This window comes from Musca domestica, unplaced genomic scaffold, assembly GCF_030504385.1.
Source record: "Musca domestica strain aabys unplaced genomic scaffold, Musca_domestica.polishedcontigs.V.1.1 49, whole genome shotgun sequence".
Classification (NCBI taxonomy): domain Eukaryota; kingdom Metazoa; phylum Arthropoda; class Insecta; order Diptera; family Muscidae; genus Musca; species Musca domestica.
In genome coordinates this window covers 7,185,173-7,200,054 of record NW_026712344.1, presented here as the reverse complement: position 1 = coordinate 7,200,054, position 14,882 = coordinate 7,185,173, and the positions used below count along the sequence as shown (strand labels likewise).

The following is a 14,882-nucleotide window of genomic DNA, read 5'->3' as shown; positions in this document are numbered from 1 at the left end:
CTATATGAACTGTATCGTTTATTATAGTGTTGTAGGGTATTCAACGGTCGGCCCCGCTCGACTGTAGCCTTTGCTTACTTGTTATGAATGGCTTATAAAAATAGTTTGTTCTGAAGCTGAAGGTAGAAATAGTTTTGAAATTCTTTTAACTTAAATGAACTAACTGCTCTAAATTCTGAAAAACATAAAATGAAGGTTCGTTTTGATCCTTGTTTTAGTAGGTAATATGTATATGCCCAAATTAAACAAATTCTGATATCATAAAATCTTTCTTCCGAGAAATCTCCACAAATATGCAACCAAATAAAAAAAATAACTTGGAATCTTCAAAATGTACCGATATTTGAAGAAGAATGTATATAACCGCAATTTGCCATAGCGGAAAGTTCACAAATTTCACATTACAGACACGGACATTTCAGTGTGTAAACAATATCATGAAGGCCTGTCTTGGGTTTCGCCAAGCTCATCCGAAATTTCACAGTGCTTCATATTTACTTCTACAAATCCTGCATATAATTTTCGATCAGAGTCCATGTAAAGGTTGAGATGGGTGTTTTTCACACAAAAGTTGCGGTTAAGTTATCTAAACCGGTATGCTTCTGTCCTGTCCTAAACTCTAGTCTTATGCAGAGGTCTGCGTCGATTGCTCTTTAATTGTAACATGTAGAGTGACTGCAAAATCAGAAACAAAATACAGTTATTGGTACATTTCATACTCTTAATATTTTGCTATCATCTTCAAAAACAATAGGCTAATATTCTGCCCCTATCCTAAACTCTATGATAGGGTGTGATTACAAAATTGACGTGGATGGACAAACCGAAGGGCACACATAGCTAAATCGAATCTCAATAAATCGATACACAACGTGGGCCTAGAACCTTTATTTCGAGGTGTTACAAACTTTTTGGACCAATTAAAGTTATAATACCCCCAACATATATTTGTGGTAGGGTATAACAACCCTTAATTTACGATATTTCCTGTTTTTGCGTAATCAGTGGCTATTTTCCTGTTAATTTGGAAAAAATTGTTGTACACTGTTACCAAAGCTTTTTATAAAACAAGTTAAATAGTATCGGTCTGTATGCACCCAGCCTTGCCTTATAATTGTTCAAACTGTTGACGCTTTATGTGGGAAATTTGTAAGAAGTTAGTCAATATTGTCCATTTCGTATCTGACTTAAGCCTGATATAAATGTTACAATGCACCAGATTTGAGCTATATCGACTACATTCTTCACATTTTATGAGGTATGTGATATTTTTAAAAAAAAATGGTGGCAATGTGAACCCATGAGAGGTAACAGACGGGTAGACCGACACTTTCATACTTACACCAGATCTTGTGTTAGTAGAAATATTGGAATGTGCGAAATTTAGAAAGAGTTTTAATATAACTTGTTCGCATTTTATGAGAGACTAGCTGAACCCGGTGTGCTTCGCTACTGTTAGCCCAATACTACAATCCAATCTGAACCGATCATCATATCCCAATCTAAACCGATTTCAATATAATTTTACAAAATTTACTTTTACACCAAATTCCGTCACACCTTTCATATTTCATAGAAATTGGAGGTACATGCCGTGTTTGGTGAGTCAAATATGTGAAATCGGCCGAGAATATATATGGGAGGTATATCAAAATGTTAAAAGATTTCTTATCATTTTGTCAAATTTATTATTGTAAACAATTTCATTGGAATCGGGCATTCATATCGTGTTTGGTGCATAACATACATGAAATCGGCCGAAATATATACCGCATCACATGTTTACACCAGATATTTTATTACAAAAAAATTTGGGGTGTGTAAGATTTGAACACAATCAGGTGTTTTTATTGCATTTTCTGAGAGATATAATTATTCAAAATTTTAACCCATTGTGGGGAGGTAACAGAAGTAGTGGTCCGATATATTTCATATTCATACCAAATCCAAAATAGGTTTTAATATTGGGATTTGCAAAGTTTACTCAAAATTGGGCGATTCTTTCTTGTTGTATAAGGAAAAATATTTTCTGTGAAAATCTTGACCTTTTTTTGGGGAAGTACCAGAACGAGTGGGTGGATATTTTTCATCTCCGAATATCCCTAGATAGACTCCTAATGTTCTGAAACGGACGCGAAAATTTTGGCCGTTTCAAATGATACATGCCTTCTATAGAAACATGGCTTACGATATAAAAAATAATCTTCACAGTTTGGATATGACATTTAAATTTTCTGAATCAAGATACAGAGTCGAGTCAATTTTATACAGACTCCAATTGCCACGCTATAATTTCGAACGACTTTTTACCAGATTGTTGATAACATTGAGTCACAAAGTTTGAAAGAAGAGTAATATAAAATAGGGGCCAGTTCCCCCTATTCCACATTTTCATAATTTTTCAGACTGATATTACATGGATTCTAACATTTTAATATTACTGGTAATATTACGGATAACAAACAAGGATTTCTTTCTTATCACGGATTTTTATACCCTACAACACTATGTGTTGGGGGTATTATAGTTTGATTGGGCCAAAAATTATGTAACACCTCGAAATATTGATTTCCCACATAGGAAAGTATATATGGATCTTCCTATTTCGCCGAGCTGAGTCGATCTAGCTATGTATGTCCGCCCGTCACTCTGTCCGTCTGTCCATGTTAATTTGTAATCACTCTACAGGTCGCAATTATGGTCCGATCCTCACGAAATTGAAAATGGAGGTGGGGTTAAGGTCAGAATAGAACCCTATTTCTGTTGGAAATGATCGCATAATATTTAAGAATGGCTGCAGCGATTTTGACAAATTTTGTCCATTCAGAATGCCCTCTTGGTATAAAAGAATAAAATCTAAAAAAATAAAAAAAAACGCATAATAACATGTCAATAATGATGTTAATATAGATTTTTTGGTATTTTGTGACATATTTTTATTTTTTCATATTTTTTATCGCATGCGATTTTTTCAATCTGATCAATCTGATCTGACTTAAAATATTGAATATATTTTGTAATATTTTTTCACATTACAATACCGGTTGGGTATGGCTCAGAAGGGATAGGCCTATTGGTTTTAAAGATGTCCCCAATATATTTGGGGGTTGAAATGGACTAAAAAGTTAAAATGTTCCTGATTTTGCAGCCGTTATAAAGGTCACAAATAGAAACCAAAGGACACGAAATCTCGCATGAAATTAGAGTTGAGGACAGCGAGTAGAATGGACCACCATTTTTGTGTGAAAAATGCCAGCACTATTTACAAGCGATATCCGAAATACACAAAAGCCGAACTTTTGGCTTTTTATACCCTACACCACATAGTGGTAAGGGTATTATGTCTTTGTGCATTTGTTTGTAACATGGAGAAGGAAACGAGATAGACCCATAGTTACTTTTGAGAACCTTCATAGAATCACTTTCTGAGTCGATTTATGCATGTCAGTCCGTCCGTCCGTCCGTCCGTCTGTCCATGTATTCTTGTGAACAAAATGCAGGTCGCATTTATTATCCGATTGAGATGAAATTTTCCAAACAATATTTTTTTGGCCCAAGGACGAACCCTATTGAAATTGGTGAAAATCGGATCAAATTTAGATATAGCTCCCATATATATCTTCATCCGATTTCGGGTTAAATGTGCACCAAATGTCCACTATCAGTCCAAATTACCTGAATTTTGGCACACCCAACCGAGTTCGGCCTAGAAGCAAGTATATCAAATTTGAAGAAAATCGGTTCAGATATAGCTATAGCTCCCATATATATTGTTCATCCGATTTGATCTTTAAGTCCTTCACATTCCTACTATGCACTCCACAACCGTGATATTTGGTACCAGGTATTAGATGGAGCACAGAAATAGCTGTTTTAAATTTTATCGAAATCGGTTCAGATTTGGATATAGCTTCCATATATATCTTCATCCGATCTCGGATTAATTGGCCACCAAATGGCCAATATCAGCCCAAATGGCCCGAATTTTGGCACATGTGACCGAGATTAGCCTTAAAGCAAATACAACAAATTTGGAGAAAATCGGTTCAGAAACAGCTATAGCTCCCATATATATGTTTTATCCGATTTGGTGTTTAAGCCTCTCACATTCGTAATATGCACTCCACAAGAATGATATTTGGTACCAGATAAAAGATACAGCCCAGAAATAGCTGTTTGTAATTTTATCGAAATCAGTTCAGATTTGGATATAGCTCCCATATATATCTTCATCCGATTTCGGGTTAATTGTGCACCAAATGGCCGATATAAGTCCAAATGGACTGAATTTTAGTACATCGGACCAAATTCAGCCTAGAAGCAAGTATATCAAATTTAGTGAAAATCGGTTCAGATATAGATATAGCAACCATATATATGTTTCATCCGATTTAGTGTTTTAGTCCCTTACATTCGTAATATTCACTCCACAACCGTGATATTAGGTACCAGGTATTAGATGGAGCACAGGAATAGCTGTTTTAAATTTTACCGAAATCGGTTCAGATTTGGATATAGCTCCCATATATATCTTCATCCGATTTCGGGTGATTGACCACCAAATGGCCGTAATAGTATCAATTTTGGCAAACCCGACCGAAACCAGCTTAGAAGCAAGTACACCAATTTTAGTAAAAATCGGTTCAGATATAGCTATAGCTCCCATATATATCTATCATCCGATTTGGTCTTTAAGTCCCTCACATTCGTAATATGCACTCCACAGGAATGATATTTGGTACCAGATATCAGATAAAGCCCAGAAATGGTTGATTTTAATTTTTTTTAAAATCTGTTCCGATTTGGATACATTCTTACATTCGTAATATACTCTTCACAGGAATGATATTTGGTACCAGATATCAGATAAAGCCCAAAAATGGTCGATTTTAATTTTATGAAAATCTGTTCAGATTTGGATATAGCATAGCATACTCTTCACATTATTCTATCGATTTCAGGTTAATTGTGCACTAAATGGTCAATATCAGCCCAAATCACCTGAATTTTCGTACATAAGACCGAATTCAGTCTAGAAGCTAATACGTCAAATTTGGAGGTACCCGGTTCAGAGATAGCTATAGTTCGTAAAATGCACGATAGAATTAGATAGATTTTGATTTTGCACCAAATATCTAATAGAGCTCTGAAATGCCCTGTATAAACCTTTTTACGAGAGCTCTACTAAATATGCATAGTGGTGTAGGGTATCATATAGTCGGCCCCGCCCGACTTTTGAGCTTTCCTTACTGGTTTATGCTGATTTCGTTGACGAATATAGCCAAATATCGTAGACAAGCAAATCATATAGATGAGTCTTAATTTAGAGATACAGAGGGGACTCTTGCTTTTGGAGATGATTGCAAAATATTTAGGGATTCAAATGAACCAAATACAGAAAAAAATTTCTTGATCACACAATTGAAGCCAATCGACACGCTTGAGAAGAGAGTTTAGGACAGGGAAGGATTCAAGCATTTTGGATGGAAAATGGACCACAACAACTAAATGCATGACGGACTGCTTAAATATTGGGCAAATGTCCCTGGTCAGGTCAGTGCTCCGTGACATAATTTCAAAAGACAAATCTTCATAAATCGATCTGCATATAAGGGGGCTTCTAACATATGGTAGTGTTGTAGGATATCACATGGTCGGCCCCGCACGGCTATAAACTTTGCTTACTTGTTTCGTATAAGAATTTAAAAAAATAAAATTGATTTATTTAATTATTTTTGTCGATAATTTTAACCCTCAAGAGAACCACCAAAGGGGTCTTTTTGTTCCTTTTCTAAAAACTCACTTTTAAATCGTTGAAGGCTTGATTGTCAATTTAAAATCAATAAACACCTTTTTGACTTTTTATCAGATAGAGACGTTATCATATAAATTTTTTCAATTTAGTGTTGGCTTATTTTTCGGGATACCATAGTATTTTGTTGTTGCAAAATGGCTTAATCCCTTTATTGTTGTTTTTATAAAAACAACGTTTGTTTATTAGTGGAGAAGGATGGTAATGTTTACCAGGGGGCAAGGCAGGGAATACCTAGGTTTCAGAAAGAGTCACCAATCCTCATCAGTTCCCTTGTTTTTAGTCTGGGATATTCTCCCCAGAAGTGATATTAAAAATAACTTCTATGACAAAAAACATTTTTTACCCAAGTGACGAGATCATAAGCTCAAAAGAAGAGGAACCAAAGAATTACATGGAACTAAAATTCTTTTGGAAAATCTTTTAAATCTTACAACCGCAAGATATTTTAAGCTCATTTATGGTAACAAGTCAGAATGCGTGCATCTGTCGCCAAATTTTCTTATATCTTCGTTATATAAAATAATTAAACAGTACAGTGTTTTTTTTTTTCTTTTAATCATTTATTATTCTATATTAACATTTGCTGTCAATTTCCCAGAATACTTTATACTAAAAATTAATATTTAATGCATCTTAAATTTTTCATATGGTTTGAAGTGTAATGGAATTTCATCTTAAATTCTAAAGAAAAACAACGAAGTTTCCTCCTATAATCTATATGGTTTTGAGTGCCTTGACCTCATGTTGCTAGAAGCTAACTACTATTCGTGGGGAACCATCATTACTTTGTTACAATTCTGAGTAAACTTGTGTTTTTTTTATTTAATTTTTGAATATGTATTATTTATTTTCTGTTCCCTCTCTTATTACACTTTTGTAAGCTCGTTTCACATAGCTTTTGGATAACACAAACTGTTGCTGACTGTAACTTGATTATCATTTGAAGAAGACAAAAATAGGCCATAGGCTGGCTGGGTAATAACAATAAGTGGCATTTTCCGGCCATCATCATCATCACAGGGCCTTTGTTATTTTTGCCATTTATTTAACTCCTCCTAGCATTTCCTTGTGGTCTATTATAATTTTGTTTTTGCTGTGGTAAAGCTCTAGGTTTTTGGGCTGCTCTTTGATTCGCGTTGTCTGTTGTCAGCACCCTCCGAGTTGGTAAACTATGGTGATATTTTCTTTTGTTCAGCAAATCCATAGTCTATGATGTTTATTCTTTTTTTTGATTGTTTTCACTTTTTGTCCCTGTTATTTGGACCAGTTTTGCAGATTTGGTATTGTAGCTTTTATGTTTCCTAATAATTCATGTGAATTAAGCAAAAAACAGCAAAGAAAATTGAGACTTTTTTTGGGAAATTGAAATTGTTATTATAAACTCAAATATTATGTTTATCTCTTTTAATAAAATAAATTTTAATTTCAGTGGAAAACTAAAATAAAATCACTACGAATTTTTTATTATTGTTAAATCTTTAAAAGTACCGCCAAGTTTCTATTAAAAAAAAAAAAACAAGTTAGCAAAGGCTATAGTCGTACGGGGCCGACCATTTGATACCCTACAACACTACAATATGTTAGAAGCCCCCTCATGTCCAAATCCATTTTGGAAGATTTCGCTTTTGAAATTATGTCACGAAGCACTGCCCAGATATTACCCTTGGCATTTTGACCAGGAACATTTGCACAATATTTACGCACTCCGCCGTGCTGTTAGTTTTTGTGGTCCATTTTACAGCAAAATTTAATCCAATGGTCATCCAAAATGCTAGAATTCTTCCCTGTCCTTAACTCTCTTCTCAGGCGTGCCGATTGGCTTCAATTCATTTGAACCCCTTAATATTTTGCGCTATCTCCAAAAGCAAGAGGCCATCTGTATCTCCGAATTTAGACTCATCTATATGATTTGCTTGTCTACGACATTTGGCTATATTCGTCAACGAAATCAGCATAAAAAGGATATCGCCTGTAAAAGTAGTGGTCCATTCTACCCGCTGTCCTAAACTCTAACTTCGTGCGAGATTTCGTATTCTTTGGTTTCTATTTGTGACCTTTATAAAGGCTACAAAATCAGGAAAAGTTTTAGATGTTGGTCCATTTCAATCCCGTAAATATATTGCGGACCTACTTGAAGCCTTTCAGAGCCTAACCATACCCTTGTAAATATTTTCGTGAGAATGGGACGATAATTGCAATCTGTATATAATGACCCAACCTCTGTTGTAAGGTGTAAAAATTTTACAAAATATACACTTCATTATTATAAGTCAAATTGAAAGAATCGCATGCGATAAAAAATATGAAAAAATAAAAAAAATTCACAAAATACTACAAAATCTATATTGACATGATTATTGGCATCTTCTTATGCGATTTTTTTTTTAGATTTTATATTTTTATGCCAAGAGAGCATTCTAAATTGATAAAATTTATCAAAATAGGTCCAGCCATTTTTGAGACATAAGCATTCTAGCAAACATCCCCTTCCTTTGTTTATATACATTGTATGTATTTCGCTATATATATCCGATATATTTACTATTGGCATCTACGTAAACGGTTGGAACGGTGATCTGCGCGTCTATTTGTGATTTCGTCGGGATTAAAAATATTCGCGGTTAAATGGAAAATTTGACTTTTATTTAACACAAATGTTATGGTCTATTTCAACCACTATATATTACCCGATGACTACGAAAATTGGAAGGCCTCTGCCCAGCCCTAAGCTCTAGCCCCATGCTAACTTCCGCTTCGATTGGTCTATAATTGCGACCTGTAGAGCAACTGCAAAATCCGGAAATTTTTCAGTTTTTGGTCCATTTCAACCCCTAAATATTATGACATCATATCCAAAAGCAATAGGCTTCTATTCTGGCCTTTTGTGAAGATCGGGCCATAATTGCAACGTGTAGAGTGATTACAAATTAACATGGCAGACGGACGGAGGGACATACATAACTAGATCGACTCAGCTCGGCGAGATAGGAACATCCAGATATACTTTCCTATGTGGGAAACCAATATTTCGAGGTGTTAACAATTTTTTGCCCAATCAAACTTATAATACCCCCAACACATAGTATTGTAGGGTATAATAATTTTCTAATTTTTAATAATAAGAAATTAAAATTTAAAATATTATATTTCTATAAGTGCAACGAAAATAAAAATAATTTTATAATTGTTGTTATGTTTTCATTGCAGTAACGTCATCCGGTGGAGGCTTTCGTGGATTTTTGGAAACTTATTTTGGGCCAAACTCAGCTGCTATGCCCAAAATAAATTCCCATCACTATAAAATGTTACTCGCAAATTGCATTCTGATATTGTGTCTCACAGCTGGCTATCAAAGATAGTTTATTAATTGAAAAAAAAAAACATAAACAAATGTTTAAAATAAAGCCATTAAGTTTTATTGTAAAATAATATTATTTATGATGTTAAGGTAATTTTACATAAACAAAAAACAAATAATAAAATATAAAATCAGCCTAATTAGATTTAGCATAGATTGAAATATTGTATAAGCAAATCGAGTGCAGTGCAAAGCAGCAACAAAAAACCTTTATAATTTAATTAAAATATATTAATTTAAATTTCCTCTTCAACAAAAATAACAGAATCACAACCTATCACACCCGCCATAATATTTATATTTCACATAAAAAATCGTTCATGCTATGCTTGTTTAGATAATATTGCTATTTAATGAATTAAAATAAAGAGTTATTTACCTGGAAAAAATAGTAGGTAATTCGTACAAAAAAAAAACCCTTTAAAGTGCAGATTAAAGTCAGTGAAAATAGTCCATTGTATATACGGTGAGGAGTGTGGTATACTTTATCAATATATTATTGTTTTGTTTTATTTCCAATTTTAAATATATATTTGTTAATTTACACATGATTTATAGTCAAATATTATCATTGACATTTTGTAAATAATTGCCATTTTCAAATGAAATGAAAAAACCGAACATGCACTTTAACGTCTATACTAAACACTCTATTATTGATAACATTAATAATGTTTAATGCTTTAAAAATACTTTGTATCCCAGCAAATATAATTTTTATCATTCCCAAGTAATTATGACACACGGATGCCAGTACTCTAGGTTAATTTCAAATGAATTAAAAAGAATAGATGAAAACGAACAATATCATGAGAACCGCTTTATAATAAATCAAGTCGTCATCGGTGATCCAAAAAAGCAAAAATTATTTACCATCATTTAGTTATGCCCTTCTCTTGAAAGTCAGATGTATTCGCCGGCATGTTGGAAAAGCCATCATTAGAAACGCACACAAAATGATTTTTTTTAAATTTTTCCAATTATTATTGAAAAAATGTTAATCACACTTTTTGTTCAATTTATCTCTTTGTCGTGAGATCCATTTTTCGAGAATTCTTTATAGTTTTATGCAAACAGTGATATCCTAGAAGCCCTTTTGACTAGAATGAACGAATCCCATAAAAAACAACACTCCTTGAAAAAATATTTCATCATGTACTGATGCAAAGCAACTCTCTTTGGTTTTGACAAGAGGCACCAGACCATGCAAAGCTTCTTGGAAATTGCCCGTGTCAATGGGTATTCAAAACAACAAAGTCAAACGCCATAATTTTTACATTTTTTTTTTAATTTTATTGAATGAAAGCAAAAAATGTAGGAAATAGCAGATTTGTTCGAATTGGTCACCTTTGGCAGGAATTATGGCCTTCAAACGGCCAATGAAACCGTCGCACGCTGCCGAATGTTGCTCTGCGGTATTTTGGCCCATTCCCGGCGAAATGCTTGCTTGAGGTGATCGACACTTTAGATTTTGTAGTGCCAACCTTGCTTTCAAAAATACTCCAGACACAATAGTCCAACGGATTGGTATCCGGAGATTTTGGTGGCCATTGTGCGCTGGAAATTAAGCGAGGAACCTTATTTTGTAACCATTCTTGAGTGATACGCGCTGAGTGCGATGTTGATGAGTCCTGCTGGAATGCCTAAGGTCTGCGGCCAAAATGTTTGTGTACCCAAGGCTATAATACACCCTCCAGAATATTTTTACGATAATATTCGGCATTTATTCTGATGCGACGATTAATACGAGCGGAGGGCTGCCATCGGCTGTTATGGTGGCCCACAAAGGTGCACATTTTCAGCTGATCTCTTTGGCAAGTAAACACGATAATTTTGTTGTTTTCAAACTGTTGGACAACGAATGTTTTCTCGTCGGAGAAAACCAAATTCGGCAGTTCACCACTTTCGGCCAAGCGAAACAACTCTTTAGATCTTTAGAGTCTATTTTCTTTCTGTTGCGGTGTAAGTTCTTGGACTTTTTGGAATATCAATGGCTTTACCTCGAGCTCATTTTTCAATATTTGCCGAATGGAATATTGCGATATGTTCAGCTCACGAGCCATTTTTCGGCCACTGCGACGTGGGTTTCGATCAAGTCGCTTCTTTACTTTTCGAACCATTTCTGCTGATGTTGCTTTTTTTCTTCCGTCCACTTCCTTAACATCGGGCAACGATACCAGTATAACGGTAACGAGCGATGGTACGAGACATAAAATATTTATTCACATTTAAATGCTGGAGTGCTCTAACGATAGCCACTTGTGGTCTTTCAGCCAAATATAAAAAAAAATGCTTAAATCCCATCACAAATAACTTATTTTCTGGAAAATTCTTACCGAAATGCTTCTGTACGCTTATAAACAATATAATGAGCTGTCACTGGAATAATTTTAACAGCTGTCGGACGAGTGGCTTTGAAATAGCAGCAATCTGAAGTTGGTTGCAGTTTTTTCATCTCACCCTGTATATAACAACGAAATCAGCATTAATTCGGTTTAGCCCTTTCATCCCATAATTTTTTTTTTGCGACCTTACCAAGGCTGGTGGGTAAATTAAGACGCAAATTTGGATCAGTCCGAAAATGAACAAAATCGCCCGACACCTTCTGGTACATATTCCACAATAAATTAAAATTTTCAAAACCATTGACTGATGTTTGTTTTAACTTAGCAAAAAATATACATCCAACTTCATGGGACTTATCGATCTGCTTCATCCCCGCTAAGGGTAACAATTTTTGAATAAAATTAATTCTCTTAAAATGTAAATCCAGTATCCAAGTTTCTAAAAATTTTGCACTTTTCAATATTATTGCCTATGTTAGAGAAAGTGCGAAAGTTGAACATTTTGGCCGTGTCCTTCAGGTAACTCCATATAAATCACAGCTATTATGCAAATTCCAATATTTCTTTCACTACCATATTTGACAATTTCAGAAAACTCAAAAAATTATGATTATTAAATAAATCGTACGATGTTTCAGATGTGATCGATATTTTGAAAAATCTAATGTCATGATTTAAAAAAAAAAAAAAACAAGTAAGCAAAAGCTATAGAGTTGCGGGGCCGACTATGTGATACCCTACAACACTACAATATGTTAAAAGCCCCCTTATGTTGAAATCCATTTTGAAAGATTTCGCCTTTGAAATTATGTCAAATTTCAATGTCCAGTTATTACCCTTAGCAATTTGACCAGGGACATTTGCCCAATATTTATGCACTCCGTCGTGCTGGTAGTTCTTGTGGTCCATTTTACAGCTAAATTTAATCCAATGGTCAACAAAAATGCTAGACTTCATCGATGTCCTTAACTCTCTTCTCAGGCGTGTCGATTGACTTCAATTGTGTGATCAGAAATTTTTTTTCCGTTTTTGGTTCATTTGAACCCCTAACTAATTTGCGATCATCCCCAAAAGCAAAAGGCCCCTCTGTATCTCCAAATTTAGCCTCATCTATATGATTTGCTTGTCTACGATATTAGTATGGTATTTTTTTCATACAAAAGAAGTGGTCCATTCTATTTTTTCGTATCCTTTGTATTCTATTTGTGGCCTTTAAGACGGCTACAAAATCAGGAACATTTTTAGTTGTTGGTCCATTTTAACCCCTAAATATATTGCGGACATCTTTGAAAACAATAGGCCTAACATTTATAAGCCTAACCTACCCTTTTCCGTGACGATAATTGCAATCTGCATATAAAAACCCCAACTTCTGTTGTAAAATGAAAAAATATTACAAAACAAGTAAGCAAAGGCTACAGTCGAGCGGGGCCGACCGTTGAATACCCTACAACACTATAATAAACGATACCGTTTATATATGTCTTTCCTGTATTTGTGAATTCTCCAAAAAGTCACTGGAATGGACATTTTCGTATTTTGTCTATAAAAGTTGGCAAACTCCTTCACACATTGAATATTTTTGGATGGCCATCCAAAACTGCTTGGCTTTTGCAATGTCCGGTAACCCCCATAATTACGACCTGCTGACAATTTTGCAGTTTATTGGTCCATTTCAATCCCTAAATATATGGCGATCATCTCCAAAAAGAATAGGCTTTTATTCTGACCCTCACCTTATCTCCATGCAAAATTTCGTAAGGATCGTGCCATAAATGCGATCTGTATATGATATCCTGATATCCTAACTACTTAGTTTTGTTAGCTGTAGAAATATTACCAAATATTTAATTCAAAATGAAAATATGCCAAAAATATGACAAAATTGAAAAAATATGAGAAAATTTTACAAAATCAATATTTTCATCTTTAGAGAGATATTTTTATGCGACTTTTTTAGACGTTTTTTCTTTCCTGCCAAGAGGCCATTCTGAATTAATGAGAACTGTCGAAATCAGTTCAGCCGTTCTCGACATATAAGAGATTTTTCAAGCATATCTTCTTTGATAAACATATATATCGCACATATTTTGCTATATATCAGTTTTGTTGGATGTTAACATCAATGTAAAGATCAGAAGTAACTTTGTCATGGCTTTGTGATTTCGCCGGAATTTAAAATATTCGCGGTTTAATGAAAAATTTTGAATTTTTTTAACAAAAAAGATATGGTCTATTTTACCCGCTAAATATTATCCGATAACCACCCAAATGGGTAGGCTTCTTGCCAGCCCTAAACTCTAGCTACATGCGAAATTCCGCGTCGATTGGTCTATAATTGCGACCTGTATAGCTACTGCAAAATCCGACATTTTTTCAGTTTTTGGTCCATTTCAACCCTTAATTATTATGCGATCATCACCAAAAGAAATAGGGTTCTATTCTGACCCTAGCCCCACCTCCATTTTAAATTTCGGACCATAATTGCGACCTGTAGAGTGATTACAAATTAACATGGACAGACGGACAGACGGACAGACGGACGGACGGACATACATAGCTAGATCGACTCAGCTCGGCGAGATAGGAAGATCCATATATACTTTCCTATGTGGGAAATCAATATTTCGTGGTGTTACATAATTTTTGGCCCAATCAAACTTATAATACCCCCAACACATAGTGTTGTAGGGTATAATGAATTCTTCAATATTATAAGTCAAATAGAAAAAATCGCATGCGATAAAAAATATGAAAAAATAAAAAAAATGTCACAAAATACTACAAAATCTAAATTTACATCGTTATTGACATCTTTTTATGCGATTTTTTAGATTTTATTCTTTTATACCAAGAGGGTATCCTGAATTGACAACATTTGTCAAAATATGTCCAGCCATTCTTGAGATTTAAGCATTCTAGCTAACATCCCCTTCCTTTGTATATACATATTGTATATATTTCGCTATATATATCCGATATATTTACTATCTGGATCTATATAACAGTCAGAATCGACATCTTCATCTATTTGTGGTTTCGCCGAAATTAAAAATATTTGCGGTTTAATGAAAAATTAGACTTTTATTTAACACAAATTTTATGGTCTATATCAAACACCAAATATTACCCGATGACCATCAAAATTGGAAGGCTTCTGCCGAGCGCAAAGCTCTAGCCCCATGCTAACTTTCGCTTCGATTGGTCTATATTGTGACCTATAGAGCAACTGCAAAATCAGGATTTTTTCAGTTTTTGGTCCATTTCAACCCCTAAATATTATGCGATCAACTCCAAAAGCAATAGGGTTCTATTCTGGCTATAGCCCCACATCCATTCTAAATTTCGTGAAGATTGGGCCATA

General features: G+C 34.4%; 1 protein-coding gene across 1 annotated transcript in view; it reads left to right on the top strand.

Annotated features, from left to right (window-relative positions):
• The window catches only part of LOC101896471 (uncharacterized), a 189,259-nt gene extending 178,904 nt beyond the window's left edge, over positions 1-10,355 (top strand). Inside the window, exon 7 of the mRNA XM_059127989.1 lies at positions 9,023-10,355. Within this exon, the coding sequence (XP_058983972.1) occupies positions 9,023-9,174 (152 nt within the window). The 3' untranslated portion in view covers positions 9,175-10,355. The remainder of the gene's footprint in view (positions 1-9,022) is intronic.
• Positions 10,356-14,882: the final 4,527 nt, after the last annotated feature.